Source organism: Scyliorhinus torazame, chromosome 24, assembly GCF_047496885.1.
Source record: "Scyliorhinus torazame isolate Kashiwa2021f chromosome 24, sScyTor2.1, whole genome shotgun sequence".
Lineage (NCBI taxonomy): Eukaryota > Metazoa > Chordata > Chondrichthyes > Carcharhiniformes > Scyliorhinidae > Scyliorhinus > Scyliorhinus torazame.
Window position 1 is genome coordinate 22990552 of NC_092730.1, and position 14121 is coordinate 23004672.

General features: G+C 52.6%; 1 protein-coding gene across 1 annotated transcript in view; it reads right to left on the reverse strand.

Moving 5' to 3' along the window:
* Positions 1–470: 470 nt before the first annotated feature.
* The window catches only part of LOC140399966 (uncharacterized), a 28635-nt gene continuing 14984 nt past the window's right edge, over positions 471–14121 (reverse strand). Inside the window, exon 2 of the mRNA XM_072489459.1 lies at positions 471–6707. Within this exon, the coding sequence (XP_072345560.1) occupies positions 1090–6707 (5618 nt within the window). The 3' untranslated portion in view covers positions 471–1089. The remainder of the gene's footprint in view (positions 6708–14121) is intronic.

Below are 14121 nucleotides of genomic sequence, written 5' to 3' on the forward strand. Positions count from 1 at the left end.
CTCAGGTGAATGAAGAGGTTCTGAGGAAGGAGCAGTGCTCCGAAAGCTAGTGTTTGAAACAAACCTGTTGGACTTTAACCTGGTGTGGTAAGGCTTCTTACCGTACTTCTAAAGGCCGCTACCACCCGGTGGCTTCTTCTTTCCTTCCGACCCAGCCCCGTCACCCTTTCCCGACGGACGCACCCGCTCGAGCGCCGGCTCCCGACCCGCGCAACACGCGGCGGCGCTTAATGCCCGACAAGAGGCCAAAGCTAGATGGGAAACCCAAGGCACAGGATTTTATTTGTCAAGTCAAAGCATTCGTCGCAAGGTCACCGGTTCGAGGGAGGCGCCGGGTGGGCAGGTGGGCGCGTCGGCGCGAGGTTTCGTGGCTGTCGAAATGGCCGCGAGGTGGGGAGGTGAGGCAGGGTGAAATGACAGAGATGGTGAAGGGGAGGTGGTGGGTGGGTGTGGGGGGGGGGGGGGGGGGGTGGGGGGGGTGGGCGGGGAGAGATGTGTCACCCACACTCAGTCCAGTTTTGGGCGGGGGGTTGCGGAGAAGGCTCTGGTCGGGGGGAATCATGGGATTCTGGAGTTAGACCTGGCCTCCAATTGCCTTGGCCCCCTGCTCTCTCTGCCTCTCCTTGGTGGCACCGGGGCAAGGAGGCTACTCTCTCTTGACTGATCTTCAACTACCGTTTGCCAGTCTGCAATAATCTCCATTTTAGTTTAGCTTCTCAATTTACTTTGGTATTTGCGTCTTTCGAGGGGCTGTGGGGTTGGGGGGGGGGGGGGCTATACCAGCTGGGGAAAGGGGGTCAAGAGGCAACTGGGGAAAGGGGTTCAGGTCCTGTCCAGGGCACACACCGAATCAATGCAGATAAGGGTGGTGGTCGCTGGTTCTTCGGGTGCTTGGGGGGCTCTCTGGAATTGGGGGTGGGGGCTTCATACTGTCGGGAGGCTGGGTTTGTTTCCGTCTTGGTTGGGGATTGAGGAGGAAGGGTACGGGGAGATACGTGTGGTGGGAAAGGAGGAAGCGCTCGGGATTTGTGGAGTCCGGATTAAGGTTCTGCTTCCTGGGGTTCAGGTGCAGGCCCTAGACGTACGGGATCAGTTGCCCCCCCCCCCCTGGACTGGGCCACCCAGACCTTCGGGGTCTGGTTCCTCTCTGGATCGAGACCCTTGGCGTCCCGTCGCTCCCGGCGGAGTGACGGACCCGGAATGTCGGCGTCCAGCTTCCCCCTCCAGATTGATGGACTCGGATTTTGGGGCCCCCGCTGCTTCCTGCGAAGTGGCGGACCCCGTTTTCGGGAGTCCCGTTCCCGGAGGTGAGACGGCTCCCCCTTGAGGGTCAACGTCCGGTTCTTGCGGCTCGGGGGCCTCCATAAGAGGGGGGAGTTCCAGGATCAGGGGTTCCTCTGCTCCGACCGGAGTGACGGCCTCGGAGGCTGGGGGGTCAGATTCGGCCGATTCCGAATCTTCCGGCTCGTAAATCTCAAGTTCCGTTTCCCGAGGTCCGTATTCCTCATCGCCCGACCCTTGGGCGTCGGTCTCCTCGTTTTCCGAGTCTCGGGGTTCGGACTCCTCGAGATCGGATTCCTCGATTTCCGACCCCTCTGGATCAGGGCTTCTCTCCGGAGGGTTGTGTTCCAATTCCTCGAGTTCCGAATCTTGGGGTTGCGTCCCTTGGGATTCAGTGTCCTGCCGTTCCGAATCCTGGGCCTCTGATTCCCCGCATTCCAATCCGTGGACTTCTGATTCCTTGGCCTCAGATTCCTGGGACCCTGAATCCTTGAGTGCAGATTCCTGGAATTCAGTTACTCCCGAGTCCTGGAGTTCTGAGTTTTGAGGCTCTGATGTTCTGGATTCAGACAACTGGGATGCAGATACCTGGATTTTAGATTCTTTGGGATCAGATTCCTTGGATTCTGAATCCTTCAACGCAGATTCCTGGGTTTCCGATTTTTGGGATTCAGATTCCTGGGGACCTGATTCCTGCAGTTCAGTTTCCTTGAATTCGGATTGCACAGTTGCAGATTCCTGGGATTCTGATTCCTGGATTTCAGATTCTTTGGGATCAGCGTTCTTAGACCCGGAATCCATAGGTGCAGATTCCTGGAATTCAAACTCCTTAAATTCGATTTTTTGGGATTGAGGTTTCAGGGGTCTAGATTCCCAGAATTGAAATAGCCAGGGTGAAAACTCCTGGGGTGGAAATTCCCGGAAATCAGATTCCTCGGTTTCAGGTTGCTTACTTGCTAGTTCCTGGGATCCAGATTCCTGGAGTTCTGATTCCCTGGATTCCCGGAATTCAAATTGCCGGGGTGAAAATTCCTTGGGTTCAGACACCTGGAGTTCAGAATGTTGGGGTACAGTTGCTCTCTCCGGAGTGATAACCTCACATTTTGGGGGTTCAATCCCGCTCACCGGAGTGACGGACTCAGACTTCGAGGGTTCAGTCACGCTCACCGGAGTGACGGACTCAGACTTCGAGGGTTCAGTCCCGCTCTGCGGAGTGACGGACTCAGATTCTGGGGGTTCAGTTGCTCTCTGCGGAGTGACGGACTCAGATTTTGGGGGTTCAGTTACTCTCTGCGGAGTGACGGGCTCAGACTTTGGGGGTTCAGTTGCTCCCTGAGGAGTGACGGACTCGGATTTTGGGGGTTCAGTCTCGTTCTGCGGAGTGACGGACTCAGACTTTGGGGGTTCAATTGCTCTCTGCGGAGTGACGGACTCGGATTTTGGGGGTTCAGTTGCTCTCTGCGGAGTGACGGACTCAGACTTTGGGGGTTCAGTCTCGCTCTGCAGAGTGACGGACTCAGACTTTGGGGGTTCAGTCTCGCTCTGCGGAGTGACGGACTCAGACTTTGGGGGTTCAGTCTCGCTCTGCAGAGTGACGGACTCAGACTTTGGGGGTTCTGTTACTCTCTGCTGAGTGACGGACTCAGACTTTGGGGGTTCAGTCTCACTCTGCGGAGTGACGGACTCAGATTTTGGGGATTCAGTCTCGCTCTGCGGAGTGACAGACTCAGACTTTGGGGGTTCAGTTGCTCTCTGCGGAGTGACGGACTCAGACTTTGGGGGTTCGGTCTCGCTCTGCGGAGTGACGGACTCAGATTTTGGGGGTTCAGTTGCTCTCTGTGGAGTGACGGACTCAGACTTTGGGGGTTCAGTTGCTCTCTGCGGAGTGACGGACTCAGACTTTGGGGGTTCCGTCTCGCTCTGCGGAGTGACGGACTCAGACTTTGGGGGTTCGGTCTCGCTCTGCGGAGTGACGGAGTCAGACTTTGGGGGTTCAGTCTCTCTCTGCGGAGTGACGGACTCAGACTTTGGGGGTTCAGTTGCTCTCTGCGGAGTGACGGACTCAGACTTTGGGAGTTCAGTTGCTCTCTGCGGAGTGACGGACTCAGATTTTGGGGGTTCAGTCTCGCTCTGCGGAGTGACGGACTCAGACTTTGGGGGTTCAGTCCCATTCTGCGGAGTGACGGACTCAGACTTTGGGGGTTCAGTTGCTCTTTGGGGAGTGACGGACTCAGATTTTGGGGGTTCAGTCACGCTCTCTGGAGTGATGGACTCAGACTTTGGGGGTTCAGTTGCTCTCGGCGGAGTGACGGACTCAGACTTTGGGGGTTCAGTTGCTCTTTGGGGAGTGACGGACTCAGACTTTGGGGGTTCAGTTGCTCTCAGCGATGTGACGGACTCAGACTTTGGGGGTTCAGTTGCTCTTTGGGGAGTGACGGACTCAGATTTTGGGGGTTCCGTCACGCTCTCTGGAGTGATGGACTCAGACTTTGGGGGTTCAGTTGCTCTCTGCGGAATGACGGACTCAGATTCTGGGGGTTCAGTTGCTCTCTGCGGAGTGACGGACTCAGATTTTGGGGGTTCAGTTACTCTCTGCGGAGTGACGGACCCAGACTTTGGGGGTTCAGTTGCTCTCTGCGGAGTGACGGACTCAGACTTTGGGGGTTCAGTTACTCTCTGCGGAGTGACGGACCCAGAATTTGGGGGTTCAGTTGCTCTCTGCGGAGTGACGGACCCAGACTTTGGGGGTTCAGTTGCTCTCTGCGGAGTGACGGACTCAGACTTTGGGGGTTCAGTTACTCTCTGCGGAGTGACGGACCCAGACTTTGGGGGTTCAGTTGCTCTCTGCGGAGTGACGGACCCAGACTTTGGGGGTTCAGTTGCTCTCTGCGGAGTGACGGACTCAGATTTTGGGGGTTCAGTTACTCTCTGCGGAGTGACTGACCCAGACTTTGGGGGTTCAGTTGCTCTCAGCGGGGTGACGGACTCAGACTTTGGGGGTTCAGTTGCTCTCTGCGGAGTGACAGACTCAGATTTTGGGGGTTCAATTGCTCTCTGCGGAGTGACGGACTGAGATTTTGGTGGTTCAGTTGCTCTCTGCTGAGTGATGGACTCAGACTTTGGGGGTTCAGTTGCTCCCTGAGGAGTGACGGACTCAGATTTTGGGGGTTCAGTTGCTCTCTGTGGAGTGACGGACTCAGACTTTGGGGGTTCAGTTGCTCTCTGCGGAGTGACGGACTCAGACTTTGGGGGTTCAGTCTCGGTCTGTGGAGTGACGGACTCAGACTTTGGGGGTTCAGTAACTCTCTGCGGAGTGACGGACTCAGACTTTGGGGGTTCGGTCTCGCTCTGCGGAGTGACGGGCTCAGATTTTGGGGGTTCAGTTGCTCTCTGCGGAGTGACGGACTCAGACTTTGGGGGTTCAGTCTCGCTCTGTGGAGTGACGGACTCAGACTTTGGGGGTTCAGTCTCGCTCTGCGGAGTGACGGACTCAGACTTTGGGGGTTCAGTCTCGCTCTGCGGGGTGACGGACTCAGATTTTGGGGGTTCAGTGGCTCTCTGCGGAGTGACGGACTCAGACTTTGGGGGTTCAGTCTCGGTCTGTGGAGTGACGGACTCAGACTTTGGGGGTTCAGTCTCTCTCTGCGGAGTGACGGACTCAGACTTTGGGGGTTCAGTTGCTCTCAGCGGAGTGACGGACTCAGACTTTGGGGGTTCAGTTGCTCTCTGCGGAGTGACAGACTCAGATTTTGGGGGTTCAATTGCTCTCTGCGGAGTGACGGACTGAGATTTTGGGGGTTCAGTTGCTCTCTGCGGAGTGACGGACTCAGATTTTGGGGGTTCAATTGCTCCCTGCGGAGTGACGGACTGAGATTTTGGGGGTTCAGTTGCTCCCTGAGGAATGACGGACTCAGACTTTGGGGGCTCAGCTGCTCTCTGCGGAGTGACGGACTCAGATTTTGGGGGTTCAGTTGCTCTCTGCGGAGTGACGGACTCAGACTTTGGGGGTTCAGTTGCTCTCTGCGGAGTGACGGACTCAGACTTTGGGGGTTCAGTTGCTCTCTGTGGAGTGACGGACTCAGACTTTGGGGGTTCAGTCTCGCTCTGCAGGGTGACGGACTCAGATTTTGGGGGTTCAGTTGCTCTCTGCGGAGTGACGGACTCAGACTTTGGGGGTTCAGTCTCGGTCTGTGGAGTGACGGACTCAGACTTTGGGGGTTCAGTAACTCTCTGCGGAGTGACGGACTCAGACTTTGGGGGTTTAGTGTCTCTCTGCGGAGTGACGGACTCAGACTTTGGGGGTTCAGTTACTCTCTGCGGAGTGACGGACTCAGACTTTGGGGATTCAGTCTCGCTCTGCGGAGTGACGGACTCAGACTTTGGGGGTTCAGTCTCGCTCTGCGGAGTGACAAACTCAGATTTTGGGGGTTCAGTTGCTCTCTGCGGAGTGACGGACTCAGACTTTGGGGGTTCAGTTGCTCCCTGAGGAGTGACGGACTCGGATTGTGGGGGTTCAGTCCCACTCTGCGGAGTGACGGACTCAGACTTTGGGGGTTCAGTTGCTCCCTGAGGAGTGACGGACTCGAATTGTGGGGGTTCAGTCCCATTCTGTGGAGTGACGGACTCAGACTTTGGGGGTTCAGTCTCGCTCTGTGGAGTGACGGACTCAGACTTTGGGGGTTCAGTCTCGCTCTGCGGGGTGACGGACTCAGATTTTGGGGGTTCAGTTGCTCTCTGCGGAGTGACGGACTCAGACTTTGGGGGTTCAGTCTCGCTCTGTGGAGTGACGGACTCAGACTTTGGGGGTTCAGTTGCTCCCTGAGGAGTGACGGGCTCGGATTGTTCGGGTTCAGTTGCTCTCTGCGGAGTGACGGGTTGAGGACTCATCGAAGGGACGGTTTCCGGTCCTTGGGGTGCGGATGTGGCTGGTGTAGAGGGAGCAAGCACTGCTGCCTGGCGGTTCACTGACGTCCCCTGCTGCTTTGTTAGCACCTTTGGGGTGATGAGAAGCTGGCCACTGCTGCTCCCCAAGACGCCCCAGTGGTCCGCCCCAGCTGGATGGATGGTGCTGAAGGCCATGGTGAGCGTGCTTTTACCCGCTAGTCTCTTGTACTTGCGGGGACGTCTCGGGGACGTTTCCTGGTGCAGGGGGGCGACACACATGACCTGGGGGGGCACCTCCAGGACACTGAATTCCAGTAGCTTTCCGAATACTTTGTACTGGCGTTTGGGCTTAATGTATTTGCGTGGGGCCTTCGCCAGGGATTCGGGGTGCTCAGGCCTCGCGTCAAGGGGCACAGCCTCTACGACCTCTTGCGGTTCAGCCTTGGCTTCTGGGAGTTTGACCTCCTGACCTCGTGGTTCTAGCAGGGTGCGAAGGTCAACTGGAGGTTGTGTCTCGTCCACCTCGGCATAATCAGCGATCTCTGCATAGGGCGGGGGCGAGGTGGGGATTGGTGGAGGGGTGGGGGGTGGGGAGAATGGCAGGGGGGGGGGGGAGCAGGGTGGGAATGAAAGCATTACTGATTAGAACATATAGGCTTCAATCTTTCACCCAATCATCACACAGCTTGTCCGTCCCCGTCCCCCAAGCTGCCGCTGACCCAAATTTCTATCACGCAACCAGAAGGATGTGGAGGCTTTGGAGAGGGTGCAGAGGAGGTTTACCAGGAGGTTGGCTGGTCTGGAGGGTGTTAGCGATGTGGAGGGGCTGAATAGACTCGGACTGTTTTCATTAGAAAGACGGAGGTTGAGGGGCGACCTGACAAAGGTCTACAAGATTATGAGGGGCATGGATAGAGTGGATGGGCAGGCACTCTTTCCCAGGGCGGAGGGGTCAGTCACCAGGGGGCAGAGGTTTAAGGTCCGTGGGGCACAGTTTAGAGGAGATGTGCGAGGCAGGTTTTTTACACAGAGGGTGGTGAGTGCCTGGAACGCGTTGCCAGGGGAGGCTGTGGAAGCAGATACATTAACGGCGTTCAAAAGGCATCTCGACAAACACATGGATAGGACGGGGATAGAGGGACATGGCACAAGGAAGTGCTGAGGGATTTGGCCAAGGTTGGTATTAAGACCAGTACAGGTTTGGAGGGCTGAAGGGCCTGGTCCTGTGCTGTATTGTTCTTTGCTCTTTATCACCGGCTATTCGATTACCCTGACTCCTGTCGTATTCAGGCCGGTGAGGTTTTGTGTGTGGGGCTACATCGGTAGCACTCCTTCAAAGAAGATTAAATGCCAGGCTCGTTAAAGCGGTGGCAAAACTGCACGACGTGGTAAGACACGGCAGCTTTTAACGCGAAGCGGGTTTCGACAGCTTCACAAGAGAGCCAAGTCTAGTTTGGGGCCCCTCAGGGTCAGTGACCCCAGTGAGAGACAGAACAGCGCACGATTGCTTCAAATGCCGAAAGGGAAAGTTTAAACATCGGACAAACCACCGAAAAGCTTATAGAAAAGCCTTGGATCCTAAAATTACGCAACCCAGGAGCTTTGGACACGTGGGAGGAGCCAAACTAAACACCAACCTGAACACTTTTGGAGAAAAAAAAGATTCTTGAGGCTCCAAGTTGATTCCGAACTGGACAACATGTCTGACGCGGAATTGGTCAGCACGTCACTTTACTTTGTCGGAACGGTGGCAGATGACGTTATTCCAAGGTGGGCATGGATGGCACCTCTGACAAATTTGAAGTAGTCTTAAAAAGCCTTCGACGGGCAGCACGGTGGCGCAGTGGTTAGCATTGCTGCCTCACGGCGCCGAGGTCCCAGGTTCGAATCCCGGCCCTGGGTCACTGTCCGTGTGGAGTTTCCACATTCTCTGCATGTTTGCGTGGGTTTCACCCCCACAACCCAAAGATGTGCAGGTTAGGTGGATTGGCCACGGTAAATTGCCCCTTAACTGGAAAAAATGAATTGGGTACTCTAAATTAAAAAAAACACACTTTTGTGTGTGGAAGTGTTTCCTGATATCAAGGTAGTCAAGAAGGCATACGGCATGCTTGCTTTCATTGGCCGGGACATTGAGTATAAGAATTGGCAAGTCATGTTGCAGCTGTATAGAACCTTAGTTAGGCCACACTTGGAGTATAGAGTTCAATTCTGGTCGCCACACTACCAGAAGGATGTGGAGGCTTTAGAGAGGGTGCAGAAGAGATTTACCAGAATGTTGCCTGGTATGGAGGGCATTAGCTATGAGGAGCGGTTGAATAAACTCGGTTTGTTCTCACTGGAACGAAGGAGGTTGAGGGGAGACCTGATAGAGGTCTATAAAATTATGAGGGGCATAGACAGAGTGGATAGTCGGAGGCTTTTCCCCAGGGTAGAGGGGTCAATTACTAGGGGGCATAGGTTTAAGGTGCGAGGGGCAAGGTTTAGAGTAGATGGACGAGGCAAGTTTTTTTACAGAGGGTAGTGGGTGCCTGGAATTCGCTGCCGGAGGAGGTGGTGGAAGCAGGGACGTTAGTGACATTTAAGAGGCATCTTGACAAATACATGAATATGAAAATCACTTATTGTCACGAGTAGGCTTCAATGAAGTTACTGTGAAAAGCCCCTAGTCGCCACATTCCGGCGCCTGTTCGGGGAGGCTGGTACGGGAATCGAACCGTGCTGCTGGCCTGCCTTGGTCTGCTTTAAAAGCCAGCGATTTAGCCCAGTGTGCTAAACCAGAATAGGATGGGAATAGAGGGATACGGACCCAGGAAGTGTAGAAGATCGTAGTTTAGTCGGGCAGTATGGTCGGCACGGGCTTGGAGGGCCGAAGGGCCTGTTCCTATGCTGTACTTATCTTTGTTCTTTGTATTACTCCTTGAAACGCTGTCAAAAGCGGAGCGGATGATTTGTTTAAAAGAGTCATTTGTACGACCTGGACTGGATTTTGGGACACAGACCACAAAGGGAAAGCGTTATTAAGAGAGAAGATTTTGAAGCATGTTTTTAGGAATAGAGTTTGGAAGCTCTCATGTGGTCATCATCTGGGGTGTCATGAGAATGTCACTTTAAGACATGTTTGGCTGCTCATGTTACTGCAGTGATGTCAGAGTGTGGGTGGAGCTGAGCTCTAGCTCTGCTTTTTAGATTCACTTTGAGAAAAGCTTGGGTGTGTCTGTTTTTTTTGTTTTTGTTTTTTCAGTGTTGGAGCTGAAGCCAGCCAAAGCAGGCGTACTGTTGATCTCTCTGCCATGAAAAGACTATCTCTTGACCATTTGGTGAATTCAGAATTATAAATGTTCTCAGTAGTGAATGTAAACCTGATGTGCTTCTGTTAAAAGGTGTTTCTTTTGTCTTCTGGATGTTGTTTGGGAAGTTATTCAGGATTACTTAGTGTTGTATTCTTTGGGGGTTGTATTTGAAATTATGGTTGCTGAGATGTTCACTGTATGTTTTAAAAAGGTTAACTTGAGTACATAGAATAAACATTGTTTTGCTATAAAAAATACTTTTCCATTTCTGCTGTCCCACACCTGTAGAGTGGGCCGTGTACTCCCCACACCACAATCTATTAAAAGTTGTGGGTCAGGTGAACTCCATGATACATATTGGGGTTCTCTAAACCCTGACCCATAACAGGGGGGGACACTGAAAATTGCCACAGACACTAACCTGGGTTCAGGGTGGAGTGCATGTGTTTGACCACTGTCTACCTGTGTGCTTAAAAGGGACTTTTTGTGTTAGTGAGACCATTGTAGCTTACGATGCACAGTGTAATCCATATTCATCTTTAAACCTTTGTGTATGTGTTAAGATAAGGGGGGGGGGGGGGAGTAAAGAAGTATTATCTAATAATCCAACTTTTCACATCTAATGAACATTTTTTCTCGTTGCGGAAACTAATTGGCGGTCTAGTGACTCTGTTCCTCCTTGTTTCCAAAAAGGAAAAATTAACGCTTTTGTGCCAGGGTTCCGTTCTGGGATCTTCCCATCCAAGCACAACATCAACTGGGATCGTGGCACAATCCGGAGGGTAGCGGCGTGGTGCCATAACATCCTGCCGGTGCCCGGGCGCCAAAACGGCTCGAGGCGCGAACGGTGTCACGCAAACATGGCAGTTCGCTTTGTCTGCAGGCAAGCCGGAGATGTCCCCAAGTACAACCTCCAGCTTCACAGGTTTCAAAGAAAAATGTCTTCCCGCGTCCGGTCATTAATGATGTTGAAGTAGTTTTAACAGACAAACCGCAATATTTCTTAATGACGCCCCCGCCCAACTCGCACAGATATATGTGTCAATGGACGTATCCGCAACTTTATACAGGACACTGGAGCATGTGTCAATGGACGTATCCGCAACTCTGTACAGGACACTGGAGCATGTGTCAATGGACGTATCCGCAACGCTGTACAGGACACTGGAGAATGTGTCAATGGACGTAGCCGCAACTTTGTACAGGACACTGGAGCATGTGTCAATGGACGTATCCGCAACTCTGTACAGGACACTGGAGCATGTGTCAATGGACGTATCCGCAACTCTGTACAGGACACTGGAGAATGTGTCAATGGACGTATCCGCAACTCTGTACAGGACACTGGAGAATGTGTCAATGGACATATCCGCAACGCTGTACAGGACACTGGAGAATGTGTCAATGGACGTATCCGCAACGCTGTACAGGACACTGGAGAATGTGTCAATGGACGTATCCGCAACTCTGTACAGGACACTGGAGCATGTGTCAATGGACGTATCCGCAACTTTATACAGGACACTGGAGAATGTGTCAATGGACGTATCCACAACTTTATACAGGACACTGGAGAATGTGTCAATGGACGTATCCGCAACTTTATACAGGACACTGGAGAATGTGTCAATGGACGTATTCACAACTTTATACAGGACACTGGAGAATGTGTCAATGGACGTATCCGCAACTTTATACAGGACACTGGAAAATGTGTCAATGGACGTATCCGCAACTCTGTACAGGACACTGGAGCATGTGTCAATGGACGTATCCGCAACTCTGTACAGGACACTGGAGAATGTGTCAATGGACGTATCCGCAACTCTGTACAGGACACTGGAGCATGTGTCAATGGACGTATCCGCAACTCTGTACAGGACACTGGAGCATGTGTCAATGGACATATCCGCAACTCTGTACAGGCACTGGAGAATGTGTCAATGGACGTAGCCGCAACGCTGTACAGGACACTGGAGCATGTGTCAATGGACGTAGCCGCAACTTTGTACAGGACACTGGAGCATGTGTCAATGGACGTATCCGCAACTCTGTACAGGACACTGGAGCATGTGTCAATGGACGTATCCGCAACTCTGTACAGGACACTGGAGAATGTGTCAATGGACGTATCCGCAACTCTGTACAGGACACTGGAGAATGTGTCAATGGACATATCCGCAACGCTGTACAGGACACTGGAGAATGTGTCAATGGACGTATCCGCAACGCTGTACAGGACACTGGAGAATGTGTCAATGGACGTATCCGCAACGCTGTACAGGACACTGGACCATGTGTCAATGGACGTATCCGCAACGCTGTACAGGACACTGGAGAATGTGTCAATGGACGTATCCGCAACTTTATACAGGACACTGGAGAATGTGTCAATGGACATATCCGCAACTTTATACAGGACACTGGAGAATGTGTCAATGGACGTATCCGCAACTCTGTACAGGACACTGGAGAATGTGTCAATGGACGTATCCGCAACTCTGTACAGGACACTGGAGCATGTGTCAATGGACGTATCCGCAACTCTGTACAGGACACTGGAGCATGTGTCAATGGACGTATCCGCAACTCTGTACAGGACACTGGAGAATGTGTCAATGGACGTATCCGCAACTCTGTACAGGACACTGGAGCATGTGTCAATGGACGTATCCGCAACTCTGTACAGGACACTGGAGCATGTGTCAATGGACATATCCGCAACTCTGTACAGGCACTGGAGAATGTGTCAATGGACGTAGCCGCAACGCTGTACAGGACACTGGAGCATGTGTCAATGGACGTAGCCGCAACTTTATACAGGACACTGGAGAATGTGTCAATGGACGTAGCCGCAACGCTGTACAGGACACTGGAGAATGTGTCAATGGACGTATCCGCAACTCTGTACAGGACACTGGAGCATGTGTCAATGGACGTATCCGCAACTTTGTACAGGACACTGGAGAATGTGTCAATGGACGTATCCGCAACTCTGTACAGGACACTGGAGCATGTGTCAATGGACGTATCCGCAACTTTGTACAGGACACTGGAGAATGTGTCAATGGACGTATCCGCAACGCTGTACAGGGCACTGGAGAATGTGTCAATGGACGTATCCGCAACGCTGTACAGGACACTGGAGCATGTGTCAATGGACGTAGCCGCAACTCTGTACAGGACACTGGAGAATGTGTCAATGGACGTATCCGCAACTCTGTACAGGACACTGGAGCATGTGTCAATGGACGTATCCGCAACGCTGTACAGGGCACTGGAGAATGTGTCAATGGACGTATCCGCAACTTTATACAGGACACTGGAGCATGTGTCAATGGACGTATCCGCAACTCTGTACAGGACACTGGAGAATGTGTCAATGGACATATCCGCAACGCTGTACAGGACACTGGAGAATGTGTCAATGGACGTATCCGCAACGCTGTACAGGACACTGGAGAATGTGTCAATGGACATATCCGCAACGCTGTACAGGACACTGGAGCATGTGTCAATGGACGTATCCGCAACTCTGTACAGGACACTGGAGAATGTGTCAATGGACGTATCCGAAACTCTGTACAGGACTCTGGAGAATGTGTCAATGGACGTATCCGCAACTCTGTACAGGACACTGGAGCATGTGTCAATGGACGTATCCGCAACTCTGTACAGGACACTGGAGAATGTGTCAATGGACGTATCCGCAACGCTGTACAGGACTCTGGAGAATGTGTCAATGGACGTATCCGCAACTCTGTACAGGACACTGGAGCATAAAAACACTTGTCTTTGCAGGAGCAGGCCAGTCGATTTCAGCGGGAGCAGAGCAGGTTAGTCAATTTCAGCGGGAGCAGTGCGCAAGTGATTTCTGGGAGGTAAGTTTCTCCTTTAAAAACACTTGTCTTTGCAGGAGCAGGCCAGTCGATTTCAGCGGGAGCGGTGCGTTAGTGATTTCTGGGAGACCTTCACAGGAGCAGGCTAGTCAATCTCAGCGGTAAACACTTACCTGGTCCCGTTTTTCGGTCCCTCTTTGCTGTTTTTTAAAACATTTTTTAGTGTTTAAGGCGGGAACAGGAAGTTCGACCCGCGGACTTCTGGGAAGACCCTCACCAATAAATTCTGGTGGAGAGGAAACCCGAGACACTACACGTGTAGTGTCTCCCACCCGCCCTCTTCCTCTAACCTAATAATAAAACCCATTGGTCTGAGGTAAGTACCATATTTTATTATTATTATTATTTTTTTAAAATTTAATTTAGTTGTTAGCCAGATCTTGGTAGAAAGTTAGAGGGATGGCAGGGAAGGGAGTGCAATGTTCCTCCTGCAGGATGTTTGAGGTGAGGGATGCCGTTAGTGTCCCTGCTGATTTTACCTGCAGGAAGTGCTGCCATCTCCAGCTCCTCCAAGACCGAGTTAGGGAACTGGAGCTGGAAGAACTTCGGATCATTCGGGAGGCATAGATAGCAGCTTCAGGGAATTAGTTACACCAAAGATTGGAGATAGATGGGTAACTGTAAGAGGGACTGGGAAGAAGCAGTCAGTGCAGGGATCCCCTGCGGTCGTTCCCCTGAGAAACAAGTATACCGCTTTGGATACTTGTGGGGGGGGGGGGGGGGGGGGGGAGAGACTTACCAGGGGTAAGCCATGGGGTACGGGC